This window comes from Pseudorca crassidens, chromosome 4 (assembly GCF_039906515.1).
Source record: "Pseudorca crassidens isolate mPseCra1 chromosome 4, mPseCra1.hap1, whole genome shotgun sequence".
Lineage (NCBI taxonomy): Eukaryota > Metazoa > Chordata > Mammalia > Artiodactyla > Delphinidae > Pseudorca > Pseudorca crassidens.
Genome location: NC_090299.1, coordinates 63,943,866 through 63,965,479, shown reverse-complemented (window position 1 = coordinate 63,965,479; position 21,614 = coordinate 63,943,866). Strand labels below are relative to the sequence as shown.

The 21,614-nt window shown below is 36.7% G+C and overlaps 1 protein-coding gene and 1 non-coding gene across 4 annotated transcripts in view; one reads left to right on the top strand and one right to left on the bottom strand.

Annotated features, from left to right (window-relative positions):
• Positions 1-21,614, bottom strand: part of UBE2K (ubiquitin conjugating enzyme E2 K) — a 79,040-nt gene that overhangs the window by 12,201 nt on the left and 45,225 nt on the right. For 2 of the 3 annotated variants that reach the window (XM_067735750.1, XM_067735751.1), the window contains 2 exons: positions 21,354-21,412; positions 11,329-11,411 (listed from right to left, as the gene is read on the bottom strand). The exons of the other annotated variant lie outside the window; for it this stretch is intronic. In XM_067735750.1, the coding sequence (XP_067591851.1) occupies positions 11,329-11,411; positions 21,354-21,412 (142 nt within the window). The remainder of the gene's footprint in view (positions 1-11,328; positions 11,412-21,353; positions 21,413-21,614) is intronic. 3 annotated transcript variants of the gene reach the window in all.
• LOC137224169 (U6atac minor spliceosomal RNA) lies at positions 17,799-17,924 on the top strand. Its single transcript, XR_010943267.1, has one exon. It is a non-coding gene; the product is annotated as a U6atac minor spliceosomal RNA (small nuclear RNA).

The window sequence follows — 21,614 nt, the reverse complement described above, 5'->3', positions numbered from 1 at the left end:
GGAATAGAAGGACGTGCTCTCCCTCTTGTGAGAACACCAGAAGCACAACTAGCTGCTTGACAATCATCGACAGGAAGACACGGGAACTCACCATAAAAGATACCCCACATCTAAAGACAAAGGAAAAGCCACAAAGAGACGGTAGGAGGGGCGCAAGCACAGTAAAATCAAATCCCATAACTGCTGGGTGGGTGACTCACAGACTGGAGAACACTTATACCACAGAAGTCCACCCACTGGAGTGAAGGTTCTGAGCCCCACGTCAGGCTTCCAAACCTGGGGTTCCGGCAACGGGAGGAGGAATTCCTAGAGAATCAGACTTTGAAGGCTAGTAGAATTTAATTGCAGGACTTTGACAGGACCGGGGGAAACGGAGACTCCACGCTTGGAGGGCACACACAAAGTACTGTGTGCATCGGGACCCAGGGGAAGGAGCAGTGACCCCAGGGGATACTGAACCAGACCTACCTGCTAGTGCTGAAGAGTCTCCTACAGAGGCCGGGGGGGGGGGGGGGGCGCGGGTGGAGGGTGGTGGCTGTGGTTCACCGAGGGGACAAGGACACTGGCAGCATAAGTTCTGGGAAGCACTCCTTGGCCTGAGCCCTCCCAGAGTCCACCATTAGCCCCACCAAAGAGCCCAGGTAGGCTCCAGTGTTGGGTTGCCTCAGGCCAAACACCAACAGGGAAGGAACCCAGCCGCACCCATCAGCAGTCAAGCAGATTAAACTTTTACTGAGCTCTGCCCAGCAGAGCAACAGTCAGCTCTACCAACCAACAGTCCCTCCCATCAGGAAACTTGCACAAGCCTCTTAGACAGCCTCATCCACCAGAGGGCAGACCGCAGAAGCAAGAAGAACTACAATCCTGCAGCCTGTGGAACAAAAACCACATTCACAGAAAGATAGACAAGATGAAAAGGCAGAGGACTATGTACCAGATGAAGGAACAAGATAAAAACCCAGAAAAACAACTAAATGAAGTGGAGATAGGCAACCTTCCAGAAAGAGAATTCAGAATAATGATAGTGAAGATCATACAGGACATCAGAAAAAGAATGGAGGCAAAGATCGAGAAGATGCAAGAAATGTTTAACAAAGACCTAGAAGAATTAAAGAACAAACAAACAGAGATGAACAATAAAATAACTGAAATGAAAACTACATTAGAAGGAATCAATAGCAGAATAACAGGCAGAAGAACGGATAAGTGACCTGGAAAACAGAATGATGGAATTCACTGCTGCGGAACAGAATAAAGAAAAAAGAATGAAAAGAAATGAAGACAGCCTAAGAGATCTCAGGGACAACATTAAACACAACAACATTCGCATTATAGGGGTCCCAGAAGGAGAAAAGAGAGAGGGAGGACCAGAGAAAACATCTGAAGAGATTATAGTCAAAAACTTCCCTAACATAGGAAAGCAAATACCCAGCCAAGTCCAGGAAGCACAGAGAGTCCCATACAGGATAAACCAAAGGAGAAACACGCCAAGACACATATTAAGCAAACTGGCAAAAATTAAAGACAAAGAAAAAATATTGAAAGCAGCAAGGGAAAAACGACAAATAACATACAAGGGAACTCCCATAAGGTTAACAGCTGATTTCTCAGCAGAAACTCTACAAGCCAGAAGGGAGTGGCATGATATACTTAAAGTGATGAAAGGGAAGAACTGACAACCAAGATTACTCTACCCAGCAAGGATGTCGTTCAGATTCGATGGAGAAATCACAAAAGCGTTACAGACAAGCAAAAGCTAAGAGAATTCAGCACTACCAAACCAGCTCTACAACAAATGCTAAAGGAACCTCTCTAAGTGGGAAACACAAGAGAAGAAAAGGACCTACAAAAACGAACCCAAAACAATTAAGAAAATGGTCATAGGAACATGCATATCGATGATTACCTTAAACGTGAATGGATTAAATGCTCCAACCAAAAGACACAGGCTTCCTGAATGGATACAAAAACAAGACCAATATATATGCTGTCTACAAGAGACCCACTTCAGACCTAGGGACACATTCAGACTGAAAGTGAGCTGATGGAAAAAGATATTCCATGCAAATGGAAATCAAAAGAAAGCTGGAGTAGCAATACTCATATCAGATAAAATAGACTTTAAAATAAAGAATGTTACAAGAGACAAGGAAGGACACTACATAATGATCAAGGAAGGGATCAATCCAAGAAGATATAATAATTATAAATATATATAGACCCAACATAGGAGCACCTCGATAAATAAGGCAACTGCTAACAGCTACAAAAGAGGAAATCGACAGTAACACAATAATAGTGGGGGACTTTTAACACCTCACTTACACCAATGGACACATCATCCAAACAGAAAATTAATACGGAAACAAAAGCTTTAAATGACACAACAGACCAGATAGATTTAATTGATATTTATAGGACATGCCATCCAAGAACAGCAGATTACACTTTCTTCTCAAGTGCGTACGGAACACTCTCCAGAATAGATCACATCTTGGGTCACAAATCAAACTTCAGTAAATTTAAAAAACTGAAATCATACCAACCATCTTTTCGGACCACAATGCTATGAGAGTAGAAATGAATTACAGGGAAAAAAACCATAAAAAAAACACAAACACATGGAGGCTAAACAATACGTTACTACATAACCAAGAGATCACCGAAGACATCAAAATAGGAAATCAGAAATACCTAGAGACAAGTCACAATGAAAACACGACGATCCAAAACCTATAGGATTCAGCAAAAGCAGTTCTAAGAGGGAAGTTTATAGCTATACAAGCCTACCTCAAGAGACAAGAAAAATCTCAAACAATCTAACCTTACACCTAAAGGAACTAGAGAAAGAAGAACAAACAAAACCCAAAGTTAGCAGAAGGAAAGAAATCATAAAGATCAGAGCAGAAATAAATGAAATAAAACAAAGAAAACAGTAGCAAAGATTAATAAAACTAAAACCTGGCTCTTTGAGAAGATAAACAAAATTGACAAACCATTAGCCAGACTCATCAAGAAAAAGAGGAAGAGGACTCAAATCAATAAAATTAGAAATGACAAAGGAGAAGTTACAACAGACACAGCAGAAATACAAAGCATCCTAAAAGACTACTACAAGCAACTCTATGCCAATAAAGTGACAACCTGGAAGAAATGGACAAATTCTAAGAAAGGTATCATCTTCCAAGACTGAACCAGGAAGAAATAGAAAATATGAACAGAACAATCACAAGTAATGAAATTGAAACTGTGATTAAAAATCTTCCAACAAACAAAAGTCCAGGACCAGATGGCTTCACACGTGAATTCTATCAAACATTTAGAGCAGAGTCAACACCCATCCTTCTCAAACTCTTCCAAAACATTGCAGAGGAAGGAACATTCCCAAACTCATTCTATGAGGCCACCATCACCCTGATACCAAAACCAGACAAGGATACTACAAAAAAAGAAAATTACAGAGCAATAGCACTGATGAATACAGATGCAAAAATCCTCAACAAAATACTAGCAGACAGAATACAACAACACATTAAAAGGATCACACACCATAATCAAGTGGGATTTATCCCAGGGATGCAAGGATTCTTCAATATACGCAAATCAATCAATGTGATACACCATATTAACAAATTGAAGGAGAAAAATCATATGATCATCTGAATAGATGCAGAGAAAGCTTTTGACAAAATTCAACACCCATTTATGATTAAAAAAAACTCTTCAGAAAGTGGGCATAGAGGGAACCTACCTCAACATAATAAAGGCCATATACAATAAACCCACAGCAAACATCATTCTCCTTGGTGAAAAACTGAAAGCATTTCCTCTAAGATCAGGAATAAGACAAGGATGTGCACTCTTACCACCATTATTCAACATAGTTTTGGAAGTCCTAGCCATGGCAATCAGAGAAGAAAAAGAAATAAAAGGAATACAAATTGGAAAAGAAGAAGTAAAACTGTCACTGTTTGCAGATGACATGATACTATACATAGAGAATCCTAAAGATGCCACCAGAAAACTACTAGAGCTAATCAATGAATCTGGTAAAGTTGCAGGATACAAAATTAATGCACAGAAATCACGCGCATTCCTATACACTAATGATGAAAAATCTGAAAGAGAAATTAAGGAAACACTCCCATTTACCACTGCAACAAAAAGAATAAAATACCTAGCAATAAACCTATCTAGGGAAACAAAAGACCTGTATGCAGAAAACTATAAGACACTGATGAAAGAAATTAAAGATGATACCAACAGATGGAGAGATATACCATGTTCTTCGATTGGAAGAATCAATATTGTGAAAATGACTATACTACCCAAAGCAATCTACAGATTCAATTCAATCCCTATTAAATTACCAATGGCATTTTTTACGGAACTAGAACAAAAATCTTAAAATCTGTATGGAGGCACAAAAGACCCCGAATAGCCAAAGCAGTCGAGGGAAAAAAACGGAGCGGTAGGAATGAGACTCCCTGATTTCAGACTATACTACAAAGCTATAGTAATCAAGACAGTATGGTACTGGCACAAAAACAGCAACAAAGATCAATGGAACAAGATAGAAAGCCCAGAGATAAACCCACGCACCTATGGTCAACTAATCTATGACAAAGGAGGCAAGGATATACAATGGAGAAAAGACAGTCTCTTCAATAAGTGGTGCTGGGAAAACTGAACAGCTATATGTAAAACAATGAAATTAGAACACTCCCTCACACCATACACAAAAATAAACTCAAAATGGATTCGAGACCTTAACGTAAGACCGGGCACTATCAAATTCTTAGAGAAAAACATAGGAAGAACACTCTTTGACATAAATCACAGTAAGATCCTTTCTGATCCACCTCCTAGAGTAATGGAAATAAAAACAAAAATAAACAAATGGGACCTAATGAAACTTCAAAGCTTTTGCACAGCAAAGGAAACCATAAACAAGACCAAAAGACAACCCTCAGAATGGGAGAAAATATTTGCAAACAAATCAACGGACAAAGGATTAATCTCCAAAGTATACAAACAGCTCATGCACCTCAATATTAAAAAAAAACAACCCAATCCAAAAATGGGCAGAAGACCTAAACAGACATTTCTCCAAGAAGACCTACAGATGGCCAAGAAGCACATGAAAAGCTGCTCAACATCACTAATTATTAGAGAAATGCAAATCAAAACTACAATGAGGTATCACCTCACACCAGTCTGAATGGGCATCATCAGAAAATCTACAAACAAATGCTGGAGAGGGTGTGGAGAAAAGGGAACCCTCTTGCAATGTTCGTGGGAATGTAAATTGATACAGCCACTATGGAGAACAGTATGGAGGTTCCTTAAAAAACTAAAAATAAGATTACCATATGATCCAGCAATCCCACTACTGGGCATACACCCTAGGACAACCATAATTCAAAAAGACACATGCACCCCAGCGTTCATTGCTGCACTATTTACAATAGCCAGGTCATGGAAGCAACCTAAATGCCCATCGACAGACGAATGAATAAGGAAGATGTGGTACATATATACAGTGGAATATTACTCAGTCATAAAAAGGAACGAAATTGGGTCATTTGTTGAGACGTGGGTGGATCTAGAGACTGTCATACAGAGTGAAGTCAGAAAGAGAAAAACAAATATCGTATATTAACGTATGTATGTGGAACCTAGAAAAACAGTACAGATGAACTGGTTTGCAGGGCAGAAGTTGAGACACAGATGTAGAGAACAATCGTATGGACACCAAGGGGGGGATGCCGCGGAGGGGTGGGGATGGTGGTGTGATGAATTGGGCAATTGGTATTGACATGTATACACTGATATGTATAAAACTGATGACTAAGAAGAAACTGCTGTATAGAAAAATAAAATTAAATTAAAAAATTTTAAAAAAAGAAAAGCATTGGCACAAGGAGAGAATATTCTTCTTCAAGTAAAAAAAAATTAAAAAAGAAAAAGGAGGAAGCTCCCAATTTCTCCTAACATTATCATTTTTTCTTAATTTGCCAAAAATGTGGGATACATGTATATCTATAACTGATTCAGTTTGCTGTACACCTGAAACACAACATTGTAAATCAACTATACTCCAAGAAATTAAAAAATAAATTAATTAATTCAATTAAATAGATAGCTAGTGCAAAGCAGCCACATAGCACAGGGAGATCAGCTCAGTGCTTTGTGACCACCTAGAGGGGTGGGATAGGGAGGGTGGGAGGGAGACGCAAGAGGGAGGAGATATGGGGATATATGTATATGTACAGCTACTTCACTCTGTTATAAAGCAGAAACTAACACACCACTGTGTAAAGAAATTATACTCCAATAAAGATACTAAAATAAATAAATAAATAAAGCTACTATGATAGGAAAAACAAACAACAACTTAATGAGCTCTCAGAAGAGTGAAGGTGGACCTTTGCCATGCCTTATATATAAAAATTAACTCAACACAGGGAACTATACTCAATATCTTATAATAACTTTTAATGGAAAAGAATCAGAAAAAGAATATATACATATATATGTATAACTGAATCACTTTGCTGTGCACTTGAAACTAACACTACATTGTAAATTAACTATTCTTCAATGTTTAAAAAAATCAGAAAAAAAATTAACTCAAAATGGATGAAAGACCTAAACGTAAGACTAATTTTTTGCAGGGGGGCTGCACCGCATGGCTTGTGGGATCTTATTTCCCCAACCAGGGCCCCGGCAGTGAAGGCACTGAGTTCTAACCACTGGACCTCTCGGGAATTCCCAAGACTAAACTTATTATAAAACTCTTAGTAGAAAACATAGGGTGAAAGGTCCACGACACAGCAGTTGGCCATGATTTCTTAGATATCAAAGGACAGGCAAAAGCACAGGCAACAAAAGAAAAAAATAGAGAAACTGGTCTATAACTACATCAAAATTAAAAACTCCTGTGCATAGAAAAAGAAAAATTTTTTTAAATCTTCCTAGGCAGAGAATACAGTCAATAGAGTGAAAGTCAATAGAGGAAAAGAATAGAATACAGTCACAGAATGGGGAGAAAATATTTACAAATCATAGATCTGACAAGGGAGTTAATACCTGAAATATATAAAGAACTCCTTCAACTCAACAACAAAAAACAAACCTGACCAAGAAAGGACTTAAACAAGCATTTCTCCAAAGATGATATACCAGTAGCCGATAAGCACATGAAAAGATGCTTAACATCACTAATCATTAGGAAAACGTAAATGAAACAATGAGATACCATCTCACATCCATTAAGACAGCTACTGTCAAAAAAACAGAAAATAACGGTGGCAAGGATGTGGAGTAATTGGAATCCTGTGCACTGTTGGTGGGAATGCAAAGGGACAGTTTATTCTCAAAACTGAAGGAAAAATCTAGAGCTGTAACTTTAGATTCAATTCATAACAATCTCAATGAGCAAAGTTTTAAGTCTTCTGTATGCTTGAAAACTTTCATAATAAATGCAAGGGAGGTATTCATAAACCATTAAGAATTAATAAGCTAAAAAGAAGCCTAAATGAAAAGTTTTTAAAAGCTGAACACAAGACCAATGGCAAACAATGACAATGTTTTCATAATTAGCTGTAATAAAATTAACACTAAAACAAAACTTATTCTTTTGACCGTAAATACTATAGAAACTATAACATCTTTGATGGTATAAAGAAATGTGTACACTTTTTGTTCTACATAAATTTTAAAACCTAAACTTGGTAATGTGAAAAAATACACAAACAAAAATAAAACTTTCTATTCCATTTATTTTGCTTTTCACAAACTGATTAAATTCATACTATATTAATATTTTTAGCATTTAATGTGTAAAATTAGCATAAATCTATTAAAAACAAATCCTAAAAGGCAAACAGAAGTATGAAATTTCAAAATGTGTTAGCTAATTTTAATTAATCAGTGGATAAAAATAAGTGAGTACTTTATAAATCTATCTTCAGTAAATTAATTTTGCTCAGATCTCAAAAATCAATAAGCACAGTTAATATGGCTAATATTCATTCATATGGATAGGTGGGGCCTTTAATATGTAGAGTAAGCACCAAATTGTGTGTATTGTTGACTAACTTGTCTGTTAAGGATCTTCCAGAAAATCATTAATAATCTATGTTCATTATTGAATGCTACTTAAAAATAACGGCAGCTTTTTTGTTGTATTTTTTTGTTAAGGTATAATCAGAGTAAAATGCTTGACAGCTAGATGAATTTTTATATATGTATACACCCGTGGTAACCACCAGCTAGATCAAAATACGTAGTACTTCCAGCACTCAGAAAGCCTCACTCTTGCCCCTGTTATTCACGACCCTACCTACCCACCACTGTCCTAGTTTCTATCACCCAAAATTAGCTTTGACTCATGTTGAATTTCATAAAATGAAATCATACAGTATGTACTCCTTTGTGTCTGGTTGTTGCCACTCCACATGTCTATGAGAATCATCCATGTTGTTTGTGTCAACATGCCTTTTTTTTTTTTAACTGCTATGTAGTGTTCCACTGCATGATTATAGCATTATATATCCATTCTCTTGTTTACAGACATTTGGGTGACTTGCAGTTTGAATAAATCTGCTATGAATATTCTTGTACAAGTCTTTTGGTGGACATATGCACTCATTTCTCTCGGATTTCTCTTGGATATATACCTAGGAGTAGAACTGCTGTGCCAATAGTGAAGGTGTATACTTATTTAGCTTTGGCAGATACTGCTGGTTGAGTGGCTGAACCACATTCTTACCAGCAATGCATGAGAACCATTTGCAAGTGTGTAGTGGCACCTAATTGTGATTTGAATTTGCATTTCCCTGATGACTAATGGTGCTGAGCACAGCTTATCAACCATACAGATATTCTCTTAATGCCCATTTGTGTCTTTTGGAAGAGCAGTATCAATGAGTGCAATTTTTATGTGTTGTCATTTTCTTCCCCAGGTAAAGAGACACCTTTAGTCATAAGAGGTGTCGCAGAAAAACATAATATGGCTTCCACACAGGGTAAGTTACAAAGTTAAGAAATAACCCATACTAACATAAGTTGTTAAATATTAAAGGTAAATCACCATCCACATGTATTAATAAAGACCAAGGTTAACAAACTGTTTTCTAAGATAACTGTTCCAAATTAGCCTAAACATTGACATTTAGATATCCACTGAATGTCAATTTACTTCAATAAAGGGGGGGATATCCACTGAATGTCAATTTACTTCAATAAAGGGGGGGGGGGCTGACAAACCCATGGATATCCAATCTCACCTATTTTATCTGATGTCTCTGATATCTTTTAGTATTTCAATGATATAGATATGAAAAGACTAAATTCAGCTATTTGACCTGCCTTAGGAAATGGGAATAGCTGATAAAAAGTGTTCTGATACAAAATTTCAAGTTCTCTATATACACCATAATCTTTCAACTATTTATAGGAAGATAATCAGAAGTGGTAGTACTGCTGGTTTAACTCTGAGCAAAAAGAGAAGACAGTGGAAAATTTTAGTGTGGAGTTTTGTTTTCAAAGGGGTGGAGGTTTCATTCTGTCTGCTGAGAATAGCCTGAGTAAAGTCAGAAGCAGAAGGACAGGCTACTGTAACCGTCCAGGCAAGAGGCAATGCAACTTTGGACCAAGGTAGTAGTAATGAACTGCTGCTAAAATGTTGGCGGTTTCAACAAGAGGATTTGCAGATTTCTCTGGTATAAAGGTACTAGAGAAAGAAGAAAGAAGAAACAAGAATCACGATGAAGTTTTGGCCTTAGCAACTGCAAGGATGTAGCTGCCAAAACTTACATGGGGAAGAAGTAAATTTTGGGCTGGGGAAATAGTTCAGTTTCCAACATGTTTAAGTTTGAGATGTCCATTACATATTCAAGTATAGATGTTAAACAGGCAGCAGGACATGAGTCTAGAGTTCAGAAAATGTGAGTTGCAAGTATATAAACGGTGAAGTTATGAAATCAGATGAGCTCACCAAGGAAATGAGTATAGATTGGAAAAAAGCAGACTTAGCCCTGAGGTATTCTCATGTACAAAGCTCCAGGAGATGAGGGAGGAACTAGTTGAGAAGTCTAGGAGTGGGAAAAGGAAGGGGAGAACAGAAGAACTGATGTCCTAGAAACCAAGTGAAAAAAAGGACAATGTCTCTAATACTGCAAATTTTCATTAATATCACTGAACAACAGAGCTATAAGGGGTCTTCGAGATGACTTTATAGATAAAAACATGGAGGCACAGAAATTCAATAAATTATGAAAAGTCACAAATCAAAAGAATGACAGAAGATAAATTTAGGTCTAGTCCACAATGTTCAATGTTTAACAGTATGGAATACAGATCAAGAAACTGGATCCCAAGAGATGATCTACTGAGGGAGAGGCTTTACTCAGGTGTGCTATTAGAATGGAAAAACAAAACAAAACCAGCAACTCTTGTCTGTTTATCCAATTACTAAATATACCAAGTGACCCATATGCTAAATGCTGTCATCCTGTTTCAGCTTATTCAGGTTCATTTCTTTCCCTTTCTTAACAAATCAAACACATAACTTATTGTTTTCTTCAACCCCAATGTCTTTTTATATCTCGTCTTGGTTGTTCAATCCATACTGTTAGAATATGCCAGGCTCTAATCTAAGAGAAATACATAAAACAACTCATTTACTCTTCTCAACAGCCCTATGAAATAGGTATTAACCCCCAATTTTTTCCAATAAGGAAACGAAGGCAAAAGACCAGGTAATTTACTCAAGCCCACAAAAATGAGTAAATTGCAGAGCCACGATTTTAACCTAGTGGTTAAACACTATCCTGCCAAGATAAAATCATACAAAACATGTGAAAGCACTGTACAAATGACGATACCACCTACAAAGGTACTTCTTAGAATCTTAGAACCTTAATCGCACTCAATTAATACGTTTTAACGTTTTCGTTGTCTACGTTCCATCCAAGTCAGAGCTGATTACTACAATACTTAAATTATTTTAGTCTTTCACAAATATCTTTCTGAGATAGCAAAAAATCAAATTTACCAAAGCGACAAATAAAATCCAAGATTTTTCAAGATGGAAAGCTAGCATCTGACATTACCTAATAAATCACTATTTAAATATAGATTCCAATTTCAACTGTAACATATTTTCTCTTATGTACTTAAGAGACTTCATCTAGTTTTAAAATTATTGCCAAATAAAAGTATAATATATGCTTATGTTTTGAGGCAAGTACACATTTAACACTCTAAACAGTCTTAGAATTCATATGAGAGAGGGTTGAAGGTGAATTCAAAATCTCTTACCATTGATCTTTCAGGATATCCAAACAAATAGCCCCTGTGACGGAACTAATATTAGGATGCCATATTTTAGTGATAAACCGGACCTAGAATATAAAGCACATTTGAGTTTTAAAGTACAGAAGTAAAACATATATAGTTTAAGTAGAACTATAAGAAAATGAAATCCTCGAGCTAAAAAAAATGCTCATACTTACATCATTTTGCCTAAGTGAAGGGAAGGGTGTAGGAGACAAAGCATTCAGTGAGCCAAATGCTATCAATGACATACATTCTTTTTAAACCTTTTAATAAATGCTCAAAGAAACCCAACAATTAACTAGGTGTTTATAAATTACGTAGCATAGTGTTAGATGCTATGAGAAATTTAACATGGACTAAGATCCATTCAGGTAGATAAAGTAGTACAGAAAATCAAAATATAGATAGTAAATGGCAATTTTTCTAGAGTGAAGGGTGTAGAATAGGTTTGAAGGAAAAAGTAAGCAAAATCAGTACATGGAAACAGAAGTAGAAAGTGACTATAAGATTACTCCTGATTTTTTTGTAGCACTTTTTTTCTTAAATACTTTAAAAATTTTTTTGACAAATATTTAAAGGCCTACTATTATTTGCCAGGCACTGAGGCTCAGAGTTTAAGAAATTTACCCAATATCAAGTAAGTAGTTTACAACAGAAGATACAAACTCACACAATCTAATTTCAGATTCTGAGTGTACTTATTTAAGCATGAAAGAATAAGAAATCAACGATGTGAAAATGCTAACTCTATCACATCACCTTGAAATGAAATCTACTTCATCAGCTCTTATTTATGAGCTTTTGGAGGAAGAACAGGAGGAGGAGGAGGATTATACCTGACACATATATATGATAGTCATCTAGGTCAAAACAGATTAATTACTATGAACCAAGCTATGTTCTAGTACCTTGCAAAAATTAACTCATCAATATATGCTGTGATGAACTGGGAGATTGGGATTGACATTGTACACTAATATGTATAAAATGGATAACTAATAAGAACCCACTGTATAAAAAAATAAAATTCAAAAAATATATATGCTCCAAATGTAAGCTATTTATGAAAAGAAGCTAAAAGAATTATCATGCTTCCACTTCTCTCCCTGTGACTTGTCTATACTATCTGTTCTTAATTCCTCACATATTCACTCACTAACTTACAAGCCATCTGAAAAAGCACTTCCATTCACCAATGACTTCAAAACACTTAAAACTAATGGAGACTTTCCACTCCTTGATCCTTTTTAATTCTTAAAATAACCTTACTGCTTTCAATGATATCTACTTCTTTCCATCCACAGAACACCATGTCTTTAAAGGAGACTATCATTCTTCACCTGGGTTACTGAACAGTTTTTGACTTTACTGCCTTCAGTTTTCTTCCCTCCAATCCATTCTCCACACTGAAACCAGAGAGCCCTTTAAAACAAACCTGATTCATGTCACTACTCTACTTAAGGCCCTTTAACGACTTCTCATTCCGTTTATGTAAGCCCACACTGTTAAACTGATTCTAGCCTCGCTCTCAAATCTCACATCTACCCTACATTCAATACAAGTGCTCAACAAGTCATATTTTAAAAAAAAAAAATTTTTTTTTTGGACTCAGGGTCTTCATACATTTCTTCTTTCAATAACACACCTTGATATCCTCTTCTCCTGGCTAACTCCTACTTATCATTTAAGTTTCAGCTTCCATAATCACTTCTTCCTGACCTGTCCTATAGCACCCTGTACTTTCTCCTGTGTCACAGTACTTGATCACACTTCTATCATCTCTTTCTTATTTGCCTGGTCTTCTCTAAAATGCATGGTGTCTATCCTGCTTAGTAGAGCATTCCAAGCATCTAAAGTGCCTCACACTGAATGAATGTGCAATAATATTTATTATATATATATATTTTTGGTTTGTTTGTTTTAATATTTTGGCGACGTCAAATAGCATGTGGCATCTTAGTTCAATCCCCCCAGGGATTGAACCGTGCCCCCTGCAGCGGAAATGCAGTCTTAACCACTGGACCACCAGGGAAGTCCCGAGGAAAACAGAATTTTAAATTACTACTGAAGATGTCAGAAGGTTTACAATTTAGGCAGATGATCTAAGGATGTGTGAATTATTCTTGCTTTTTAAAGAAGAATCTTCAATACATGATTCTCTGAAGACTCTACATGAAAAACAAATATGCTTATATGCAGGACCAAGGAAATTATTAAACTATTTCTCTGTACTACAATCTACAGTTAGAAATAAATAACTTTGAATTTGCAGATAATCTAATAAAGAAATTAATTTTCAAGAGGCCACTCCATTATCTACCAGTACAGATGTAAGTAACTTCTCTAAGTAGTTCTTTGTGTGGTTTTACACTCTTTTATCTATTCCTCTCTTTGTCATTCTTTATCATCAACTATCTCCTTTCTTAGATTTTTCACTTCTTTCTCAACTCTTAATATTACCAATGGTAACCACATATACCCCATCATTCTACGCTCAATTCATATCCATTGTATTCATCACATTCTCCCAGAGTACTACCATCCCCGACCTATAGCAACAAAAATGTACAAAGAACTTGGAAGGGATGAAGTATAAAAGTAACAATACAAAGACATTTATTATGACCTACTTGAGTCATACTTGACTCAAATATGAGATGGTTTACAGTACTAAAATACTTATATGAATAACAATTCAAGTTTCCTTATTTTTACAAATGAAACTAATACTAGCACTGTCTGGGTAACTTGACAACACTCATTAGCTTTGAGGAGCACTCAAAGAATTTAGAAACAAAAATCTTAACACTATGTACACAGTGTTACCAGACTGAAATAAAGGAAGGGGACGATTCTTAGGGGACGATTCTTAGTTATTTATATTGGTACACCATCATCAGTAATCTTATCTCCTCCCACAGGATGCAGCCTATATTTATGCACTCTTTAGTTCAACAAATATTTTACCTTCCACCTCATGGTAGATGTGAGCTCTATTTCCATCAGGAATTTCCAGTTTCAAGCTTGGAACTCAAGGAAGTTACAATATTAAACCTGCTTTAACTAACTTATTGTACAAAAGAAAATGCTATTTTATTTTAAATATGCATGTGCAGAAGGGAAGACTCATTGAAGGCTATTAGCATCGGTATTTATACTCAATTTCATATATAAAAGTACTTATAACACAAAGGAAAAAGAGGAAAATTCACAACCTAATCTCCAATAGTAAGTTCGACAAATCACTGAGCTAGAGTTTTCCTAATTTAATGGGGTTTTCATTCGTAGAATATTATTACAACTTACTTAAAAATAAAGTATGTGGCCAACAAACACATGAAAGAATGCTCAACATCATTAATCATTAGAGAAATGCAAATCAAAACTACAATGAGATATCATCTCACACCAGTCAGAATGGCCATCATCAAAAAATCTAGAAACAATAAATGCTGGAGAGGGTGTGGAGAAAAGGGAACACTCTTGCACTGCTGGTGGGAATGTGAATTGGTTCAGCCACTATGGAGAACAGTACGGAGGTTCCTTAAAAAACTACAAATAGAACTACCATATGACCCAGCAATCCCACTACTGGGCATATACCCTGAGAAAACCAAAATTCAAAAAGAGTCATGTACCAAAATGTTCATTGCAGCTCTATTTACAATAGCCCGGAGATGGAAACAACCTAAGTGCCCATCATCGGATGAATGGATAAAGAAGATGTGGCACATATATACAATGGAATATTACTCAGCCATAAAAAGAAACGAAACTGAGCTGTAATGAGGTGGATAGACCTAGAGTCTGTCATACAGAGTGAAGTAAGTCAGAAAGAAAAAGACAAATACCGTATGCTAACACATATATATGGAATTTAAGAAAAAAAAATGTCATGAAGAACCTAGGGGTAAGACAGGAATAAAGATGCAGACCTACTGGAGAACGGACTTGAGGATATGGGGAGGGGGAAGGGTGAGCTGTGACAGGGCGAGAGAGAGTCATGGACATATACACACTAACAAACGTAGTAAGGTAGATAGCTAGTGGGAAGCAGCCGCATGGCACAGGGATATTGGCTCGGTGCTTTGTGACAGCCTGGAGGGGTGGGATAGGGAGGGTGGGAGGGAGGGAGATGCAAGAGGGAAGAGATATGGGAACATATGTATATGTATAACTGATTCACTTTGTTATAAAGCAGAAACTAACACACCATTGTAAAGCAATTAAAAATAAATAAAGTATGTGGGCTTCCCTGGTGGTGCAGTGGTTAAGAATCTGCCTGCCAATGCAGGGGACATGGGTTCGAGCCCTGGTCCGGGAAGATCCCACATGCCGCAGAGCAACTAAGCCTGTGCACCACAACTACTGAGCCTGCGCTCTAGAGCCCGCGAGCCACAACTACTGAGCCCACGTGCCTAGAGTCCATGCTCTGCAACACAAGAAGCCACCACAATGAGAAACCCGTGCACCACAATGAAGAGTAGCCCCCACTCGCCACAACTAGAGAAAGTCCGCGTGCAGCAACAAAGACCCAATGAAGCCAAAAATAAATAAATAAAATAAAATAAATTTTAAAAATAAATAAAGTATGCATTGAATCAAACTTCTTCTATCCTATACTCAGCTGATTCAAAGATACATCTTCTCTGTTCAGAAGTAAACCTTCTGCTCTTCAGGTCAATAGTTTATTGCAGAGTAATAAAAAATACTCTGTAACCATGTTAAGATAAAACAATGTAAGTTTTCAACTGGGTGCAATTTTAGCTGCACAGTAGTGAGAACATGACAGTTAACGTCAATACTTTTACCTCAGAAGGCTTAAAATTAAACCTGAGGCTACATATTAAACATATGTGAACATAATTATGCAAGAAATTTACACAAATATTCCCCACTCTTTCCATCATTATCTACCAGTCAAAATTCAAATCTAATATAGTAAATATCTAGAACATATTTATCAACATTAATTAGCATCTACTCCAAAAGCTTACGGCCATAAATGGGAGGAGTACCATATTTAAAAGAATACTAAATTCCAAATATAACTAACTGGTAGAAGCCAGAGGGAGACAAATGTGGGTTGACTGAAGGAAGGCCTTTCTAAATCTTGAAGTTACTTCAACATGGTATGGCTGGAATTAAGACAGTAGTGGCCTGAAGAGCAACATGAACTAGTAGCAAAAACATCAGACAGACCTCAGTTCTTATGTTTTTAGTCCATTTTTCTTGCTTTTCTGAAAAAGGTGGGAGGAGGAAGTGTTAATACAATAGTGATTTCAAAGATTAAATGAAATAATGTATCAAGTGCCTAAGACAGAACCAGAACTATGCAATCACTTTTGATTTACATTTACAGACTACAGAGGGAAATAAACACTTTTATTGAGACAATAATTTGCCCCCATTTAAAGTGCACAACTTCATGGTGGTTAGTACATTCACAGTTGTGCAACCATCACCAAAATCTAATTTTTGACCATTTCAACACCTCAAAAAGAAACTACAGGGACTTCCCCGGGGGTCCAGTGGTTAAGACTCCACACTCCCAATGCAGGGAGCCCAGGTTTGACCCCCGGTCAGGGAACTAGATCCTGCAAGCCGCAACTAAGACCCGGCGCAGCAAAATAATTATTTATTTATTTAAAAAACAACAACAACAACTGGGCTTCCCTGGTGGCGCAGTGGTTAAGAATCCACCTGCCAATGCAGGGGGCACGGGTTTGAGCCCTGGTCTGGGAAGATCCCACGTCGTGGAGCAACTAAGCCTGTGCGCCACAGCTACTGAGCCCGTGTGCTAGAACTACTGAAGCCCACGCACCTAGAGCCCGTGCTCCACAACAAAAGAAGACACCGCAATGAGAAGCCCGCGCACCACAATGAAGAGTAGCCCCCGCTCACTGCAACTACAGAAAGCCTGCTCACAGCAATGAAGATCCAACACAGCGAAAAAATGAATAAATTAATTAAAAATAAAATTAAATTAAAATAAACGAATTGTATTTCTATAAACTGTAAATAAACAATTTGAAAATGAATTAATTTAAAAAAAAAGAAACTACGTAACCAACAGCAGTCACTCCCCATTCCTCCACACTCCTCCAGCCCTAGGCAACCACCAGTCTACTTTTTTTTCACTGTGATTTGCCTCTTCTAATGTTCATATAAATGAAATCATACAATGTGTGGCTTTTTGTGCCTGGCTTTTTCATTTAGCGTGATGTTTTGAAAGTTCATCTATTTTGTAGCACATATCAGCACTTTTATCACTTTTATAACCAAATGTGGTATGGATATACCACATTTAATTTTTCCATTCAGTTGATGGACATTTAGAGCACTTCCATTTTTTGGCAGTTATGAATAGTGCTGGTATGAACATTTGTGTGCAAGTTGTGTGGACACGTTTTCGTTTCTATTGAGTAGATATCTAGAAATAGAACTGCTATGTGTTGTATGAAAGGAGAGAAGGTTAGCACTGCCCTCGACAAGGATGGAAGAAGCTCTCGGGCCTGACAACATGCATATGGTTAAGGCACTGACACCTACTTTGTGGCATCTAACCATTTTTTTTTTCAATAAAAAATAAATTTAAAAAAGAAATAAGTGTTGTAGAAGTAGAACTGCTAGGTCATAAGGTAACTCTACGTTTACCATTTTGACCAAAATATTTTTCAAAGCCAGCTCCAACACTTTACATTCCTACCAGTAACGTATGAGAATTTCAAATTAAAGAGGAAATTTAAGCATCAATGCTACTGTATTTTACAACGTTGCAGAGGGAAGCCAACAGACTACTTCAAGAAGGCCCTCTTAGGGTGGTAGTCACTGGTTAATGCTAGCTAATATTTACAGCATGCTTAGTCTGAGCAGGCAATGTTCTAAGTATTGTATTTCACTGAATCTCAGGTACCATCAATTATTCAATACACCATTATTTTATGTACCTTGAGAAAGAAAAAAACTCTGCCAATTAAGTTATAACATCTCATCCACTGAAAGATATATCCTGATTTCAGAGATGTTAAAAATATGAAAAAATATTTCATAGAATTATTGAAGTATTGTTTTTTAAATGGACTACTCTTTTAATCTTCATAATCCTTTCAAAGGATTTTACAAATGAGGAAACACACAGTGGTTAGATAGCTTGCCTAAAATCAAGAAGCCCGTTAAATGCCAGAAGAAAGATTTGAACTGTGGTTGATTATTTTTGTTCTTGGTAGAGTCATATTGACCGTTTCAGAGATTTTACCCTTATTCCTTCCTCATTAGAAACAAGAAGTAGAGCACAGTGGGCCTTACAGGATCTAGTTTCTATTTAACCTCTAAGCCTCAGTTCCCTCATTCATTAAGACTGTTATGAAGACTTTCAGGAAAGGCATATAAAATTCCTAGCACAAAACAAGTGACAACTGCTACTATCATTATTTAATAGTAAAAATATAGTGGTTGAGAGCAGTCTCTCTTGAGATCTTTTCTTTCTTCCCTCATTTCCATTAAAATTTTTTTAGGCTTTGAGGTCATCCTTATCTCGAAACATTTTAAAATCCTCTTTTCTTAAATTTACAGTATTCTATAATTAAAGTAACCTCAAGTCACTACTACTCATTCTAATGATCACACTGACAACCAAGATTACCTAGTGGAGGGTATCTAGGGTAAGGATGAAAATTAAGTCACAAATGTAAGACGAAAGCTTAATAGTGGTCATCTCCAAGTGGTCATACTGGAAAAAAAAAAAAAATGTTCTTTTAATTCTTCACTATTCAAATTTCTACAACAGGGGCTTCCCTAGTGGCGCAGTGGTTAAGAATCCGCCTGCCAATGCAGGGGACACAGGTTCAAGCCCTGGTCCGGGAAGATCCCACATGCCGCGGAGCACCTAAGCCCGTGCACCACAACTACTGAGCCTGCGCTCTGGGGCCCACGAGCCACAACTACTGAAGCCCGTGCACCCAGAGCCCATGCTCCACAACAAGAGAAGCCACCACAGTGGGAAGCCCATGCACCACAACGAAGGGTAACCCTGCTTGCCGCAAGTAGAGAAAGCCCACGCGCAGCAACAAAGACCCAACACAGCCAAAATTAAATAAATAAATTTATTTTAAAAAAAAAATTTCTACAACAAACACAAACTACTTTTATAAAAGGCAAAAAAAAAAAAAAAAAAAAAATCAACCAGGCTTAAAAGGTAGAAACAACCAAAATGTCCATCGATGGTTAAAGGGATAAACAAAATGTGGTGGGTATGTACAAGGGAATACTATTAAGCCTTAAAAAGGAATGGCATTCTGCCACAACTTATAATATGGATGAACCTTAAAGATATTATACTAAGTGAAATGAGCCAGGTACAGAAGGACAAAAATCGTATGATTCCACTTAAATGAGGTACCTAGGGTAGGAAAAATTCATAGAGAAAAAATATAACAGTGGTTACCAGCATGGAATATCAGGGAGTTATTGTTCAGTAGGGAAGATGAAAATGTTCTGGAAATGGATGGTGGTGATACACAGAAAACAATGTGAATGTGCTTAAGTGCCACTAGACTGCACACTTAAAAATGGTTAAAATAGTAAATTTTATGTTATGTATACTTTACCACAATTTAAAAACATCAACCAGGCTTATCAGAAAATAGATATACATAAACAACAGGATAACAGGCACCTCAAACTGGTAGGTGACTCAACTTCACTCTGGAACTTCCACTGCTGTGTCTATATTCTTAAATGGGGGACAACCAGTAGGCTGAATGAATGAATTCTGGAACATTTTCTGAGTGACTACTATCATATGCTCAAGGGACACTATACTTTCAGGAGCCATAGAAAATACAAAGGTGTATTAAGCCGTGGTCTTTGACCTCAGGAGCACAAAAGCTAGTGAAAGATACATATCCCCAAATAATACAATACATTAATTGGTACTGTAATTGTGGTGGTACTATATAAATTACATAAAATGCTATTGGGAGTAGAGGGAGAAACATTTTGACAGGCACAGCGTAATGGAGAAAGTGATACTTTACCTAGACCTCAAAAGAAAAGTAGAATTTTAAATGACAGGGACAATGGTTCAAGTGAAAATGACAGGGAAGTGTGAAAGAATAAGCATTAACCTACAAACAGCAAATAATCTAGGCTGGAGAAAAAGAAACTCATATTGTGGGTGAGGGCAGCAAGAGATTAGGATGGAAAAAAAGACTAAGGTCAGGTTACAGGAGCTTTTAAATGCCCAGCTAAGGAGTTCAGACTATTAACAAGGAAAGAAAAGAAACATGATCAAAACTGCACTTTAGGAAGATTTATAGAACAACAGTGCAAAGAATGAATAGTATGGCAAAGATGAAAGGGTGATCAAATAATAGGCAAAACAGGCGCAGTAATAAAGCTGAATGCCTCAACTAAAATGGTGATGATAGCAAAAGTAAAGACATAAAGGAAGCAATTCAGTCAAAAAATAAGTTTAGGTTTGTTCCCCTTGTTATACACAATCCTAGATTATTGTTTCCTCTTTTAACATTCATCACAGTTGCAATGATTTGTTCATTTTTCCCCCCACTAGAACGTGAGCTCCATGAAAGCAAGGACAGCAGTGTAAGTCTTACTTATTGCTATACTGGCACAAAGTACTCAAATAATTGTTGAATAAAGTCAGAGTACTCTCTTCCCTAAAAAATATACTTCTCTGAGGCAAATAAGGACTTGTATAAGGATTCTCTAAATTTGGGAACACTATAAGTTTTTCCAGACCCAGAATTTAAGCCGTTGTCAGATACACATCCTATTCCTGTCTAAAGCCATTACTAGCTGCCTCTGAGTAAGCTTACTTTTCATTCTAATTCCAGAAGCAAACCATCTGTCATTACCTGACATCCTGTCCATGCTAAATTTACACAGTAAACAACTAAAAAATTTGTAATTTTAATAAACACTAAAGTACATATTAATTAAACGAGCCAAGAAAAAGTTCATGCACAAAAATAGGCTTACAATACCTTAGGGGGATTAAATGGATATGTTTCTGGTATTTTAATCTCTAGTTGATATCTTCCTCCTAAAAAATGGGGAAAACAGAAAGTTAACAGTGCTGCTCACCTCAAATATGTAAAGCCAAATATAGTGATAGAACTTTTCAAAACATATACTATTTTATAGTCAATTACAACAGATTCATTTTAAAGCTGAAACCCAAAAAGGAAATAAACAAAAGCACTAGTTTTTAATTTAAAGGTTATTTAAAGCATACAGAATACCCA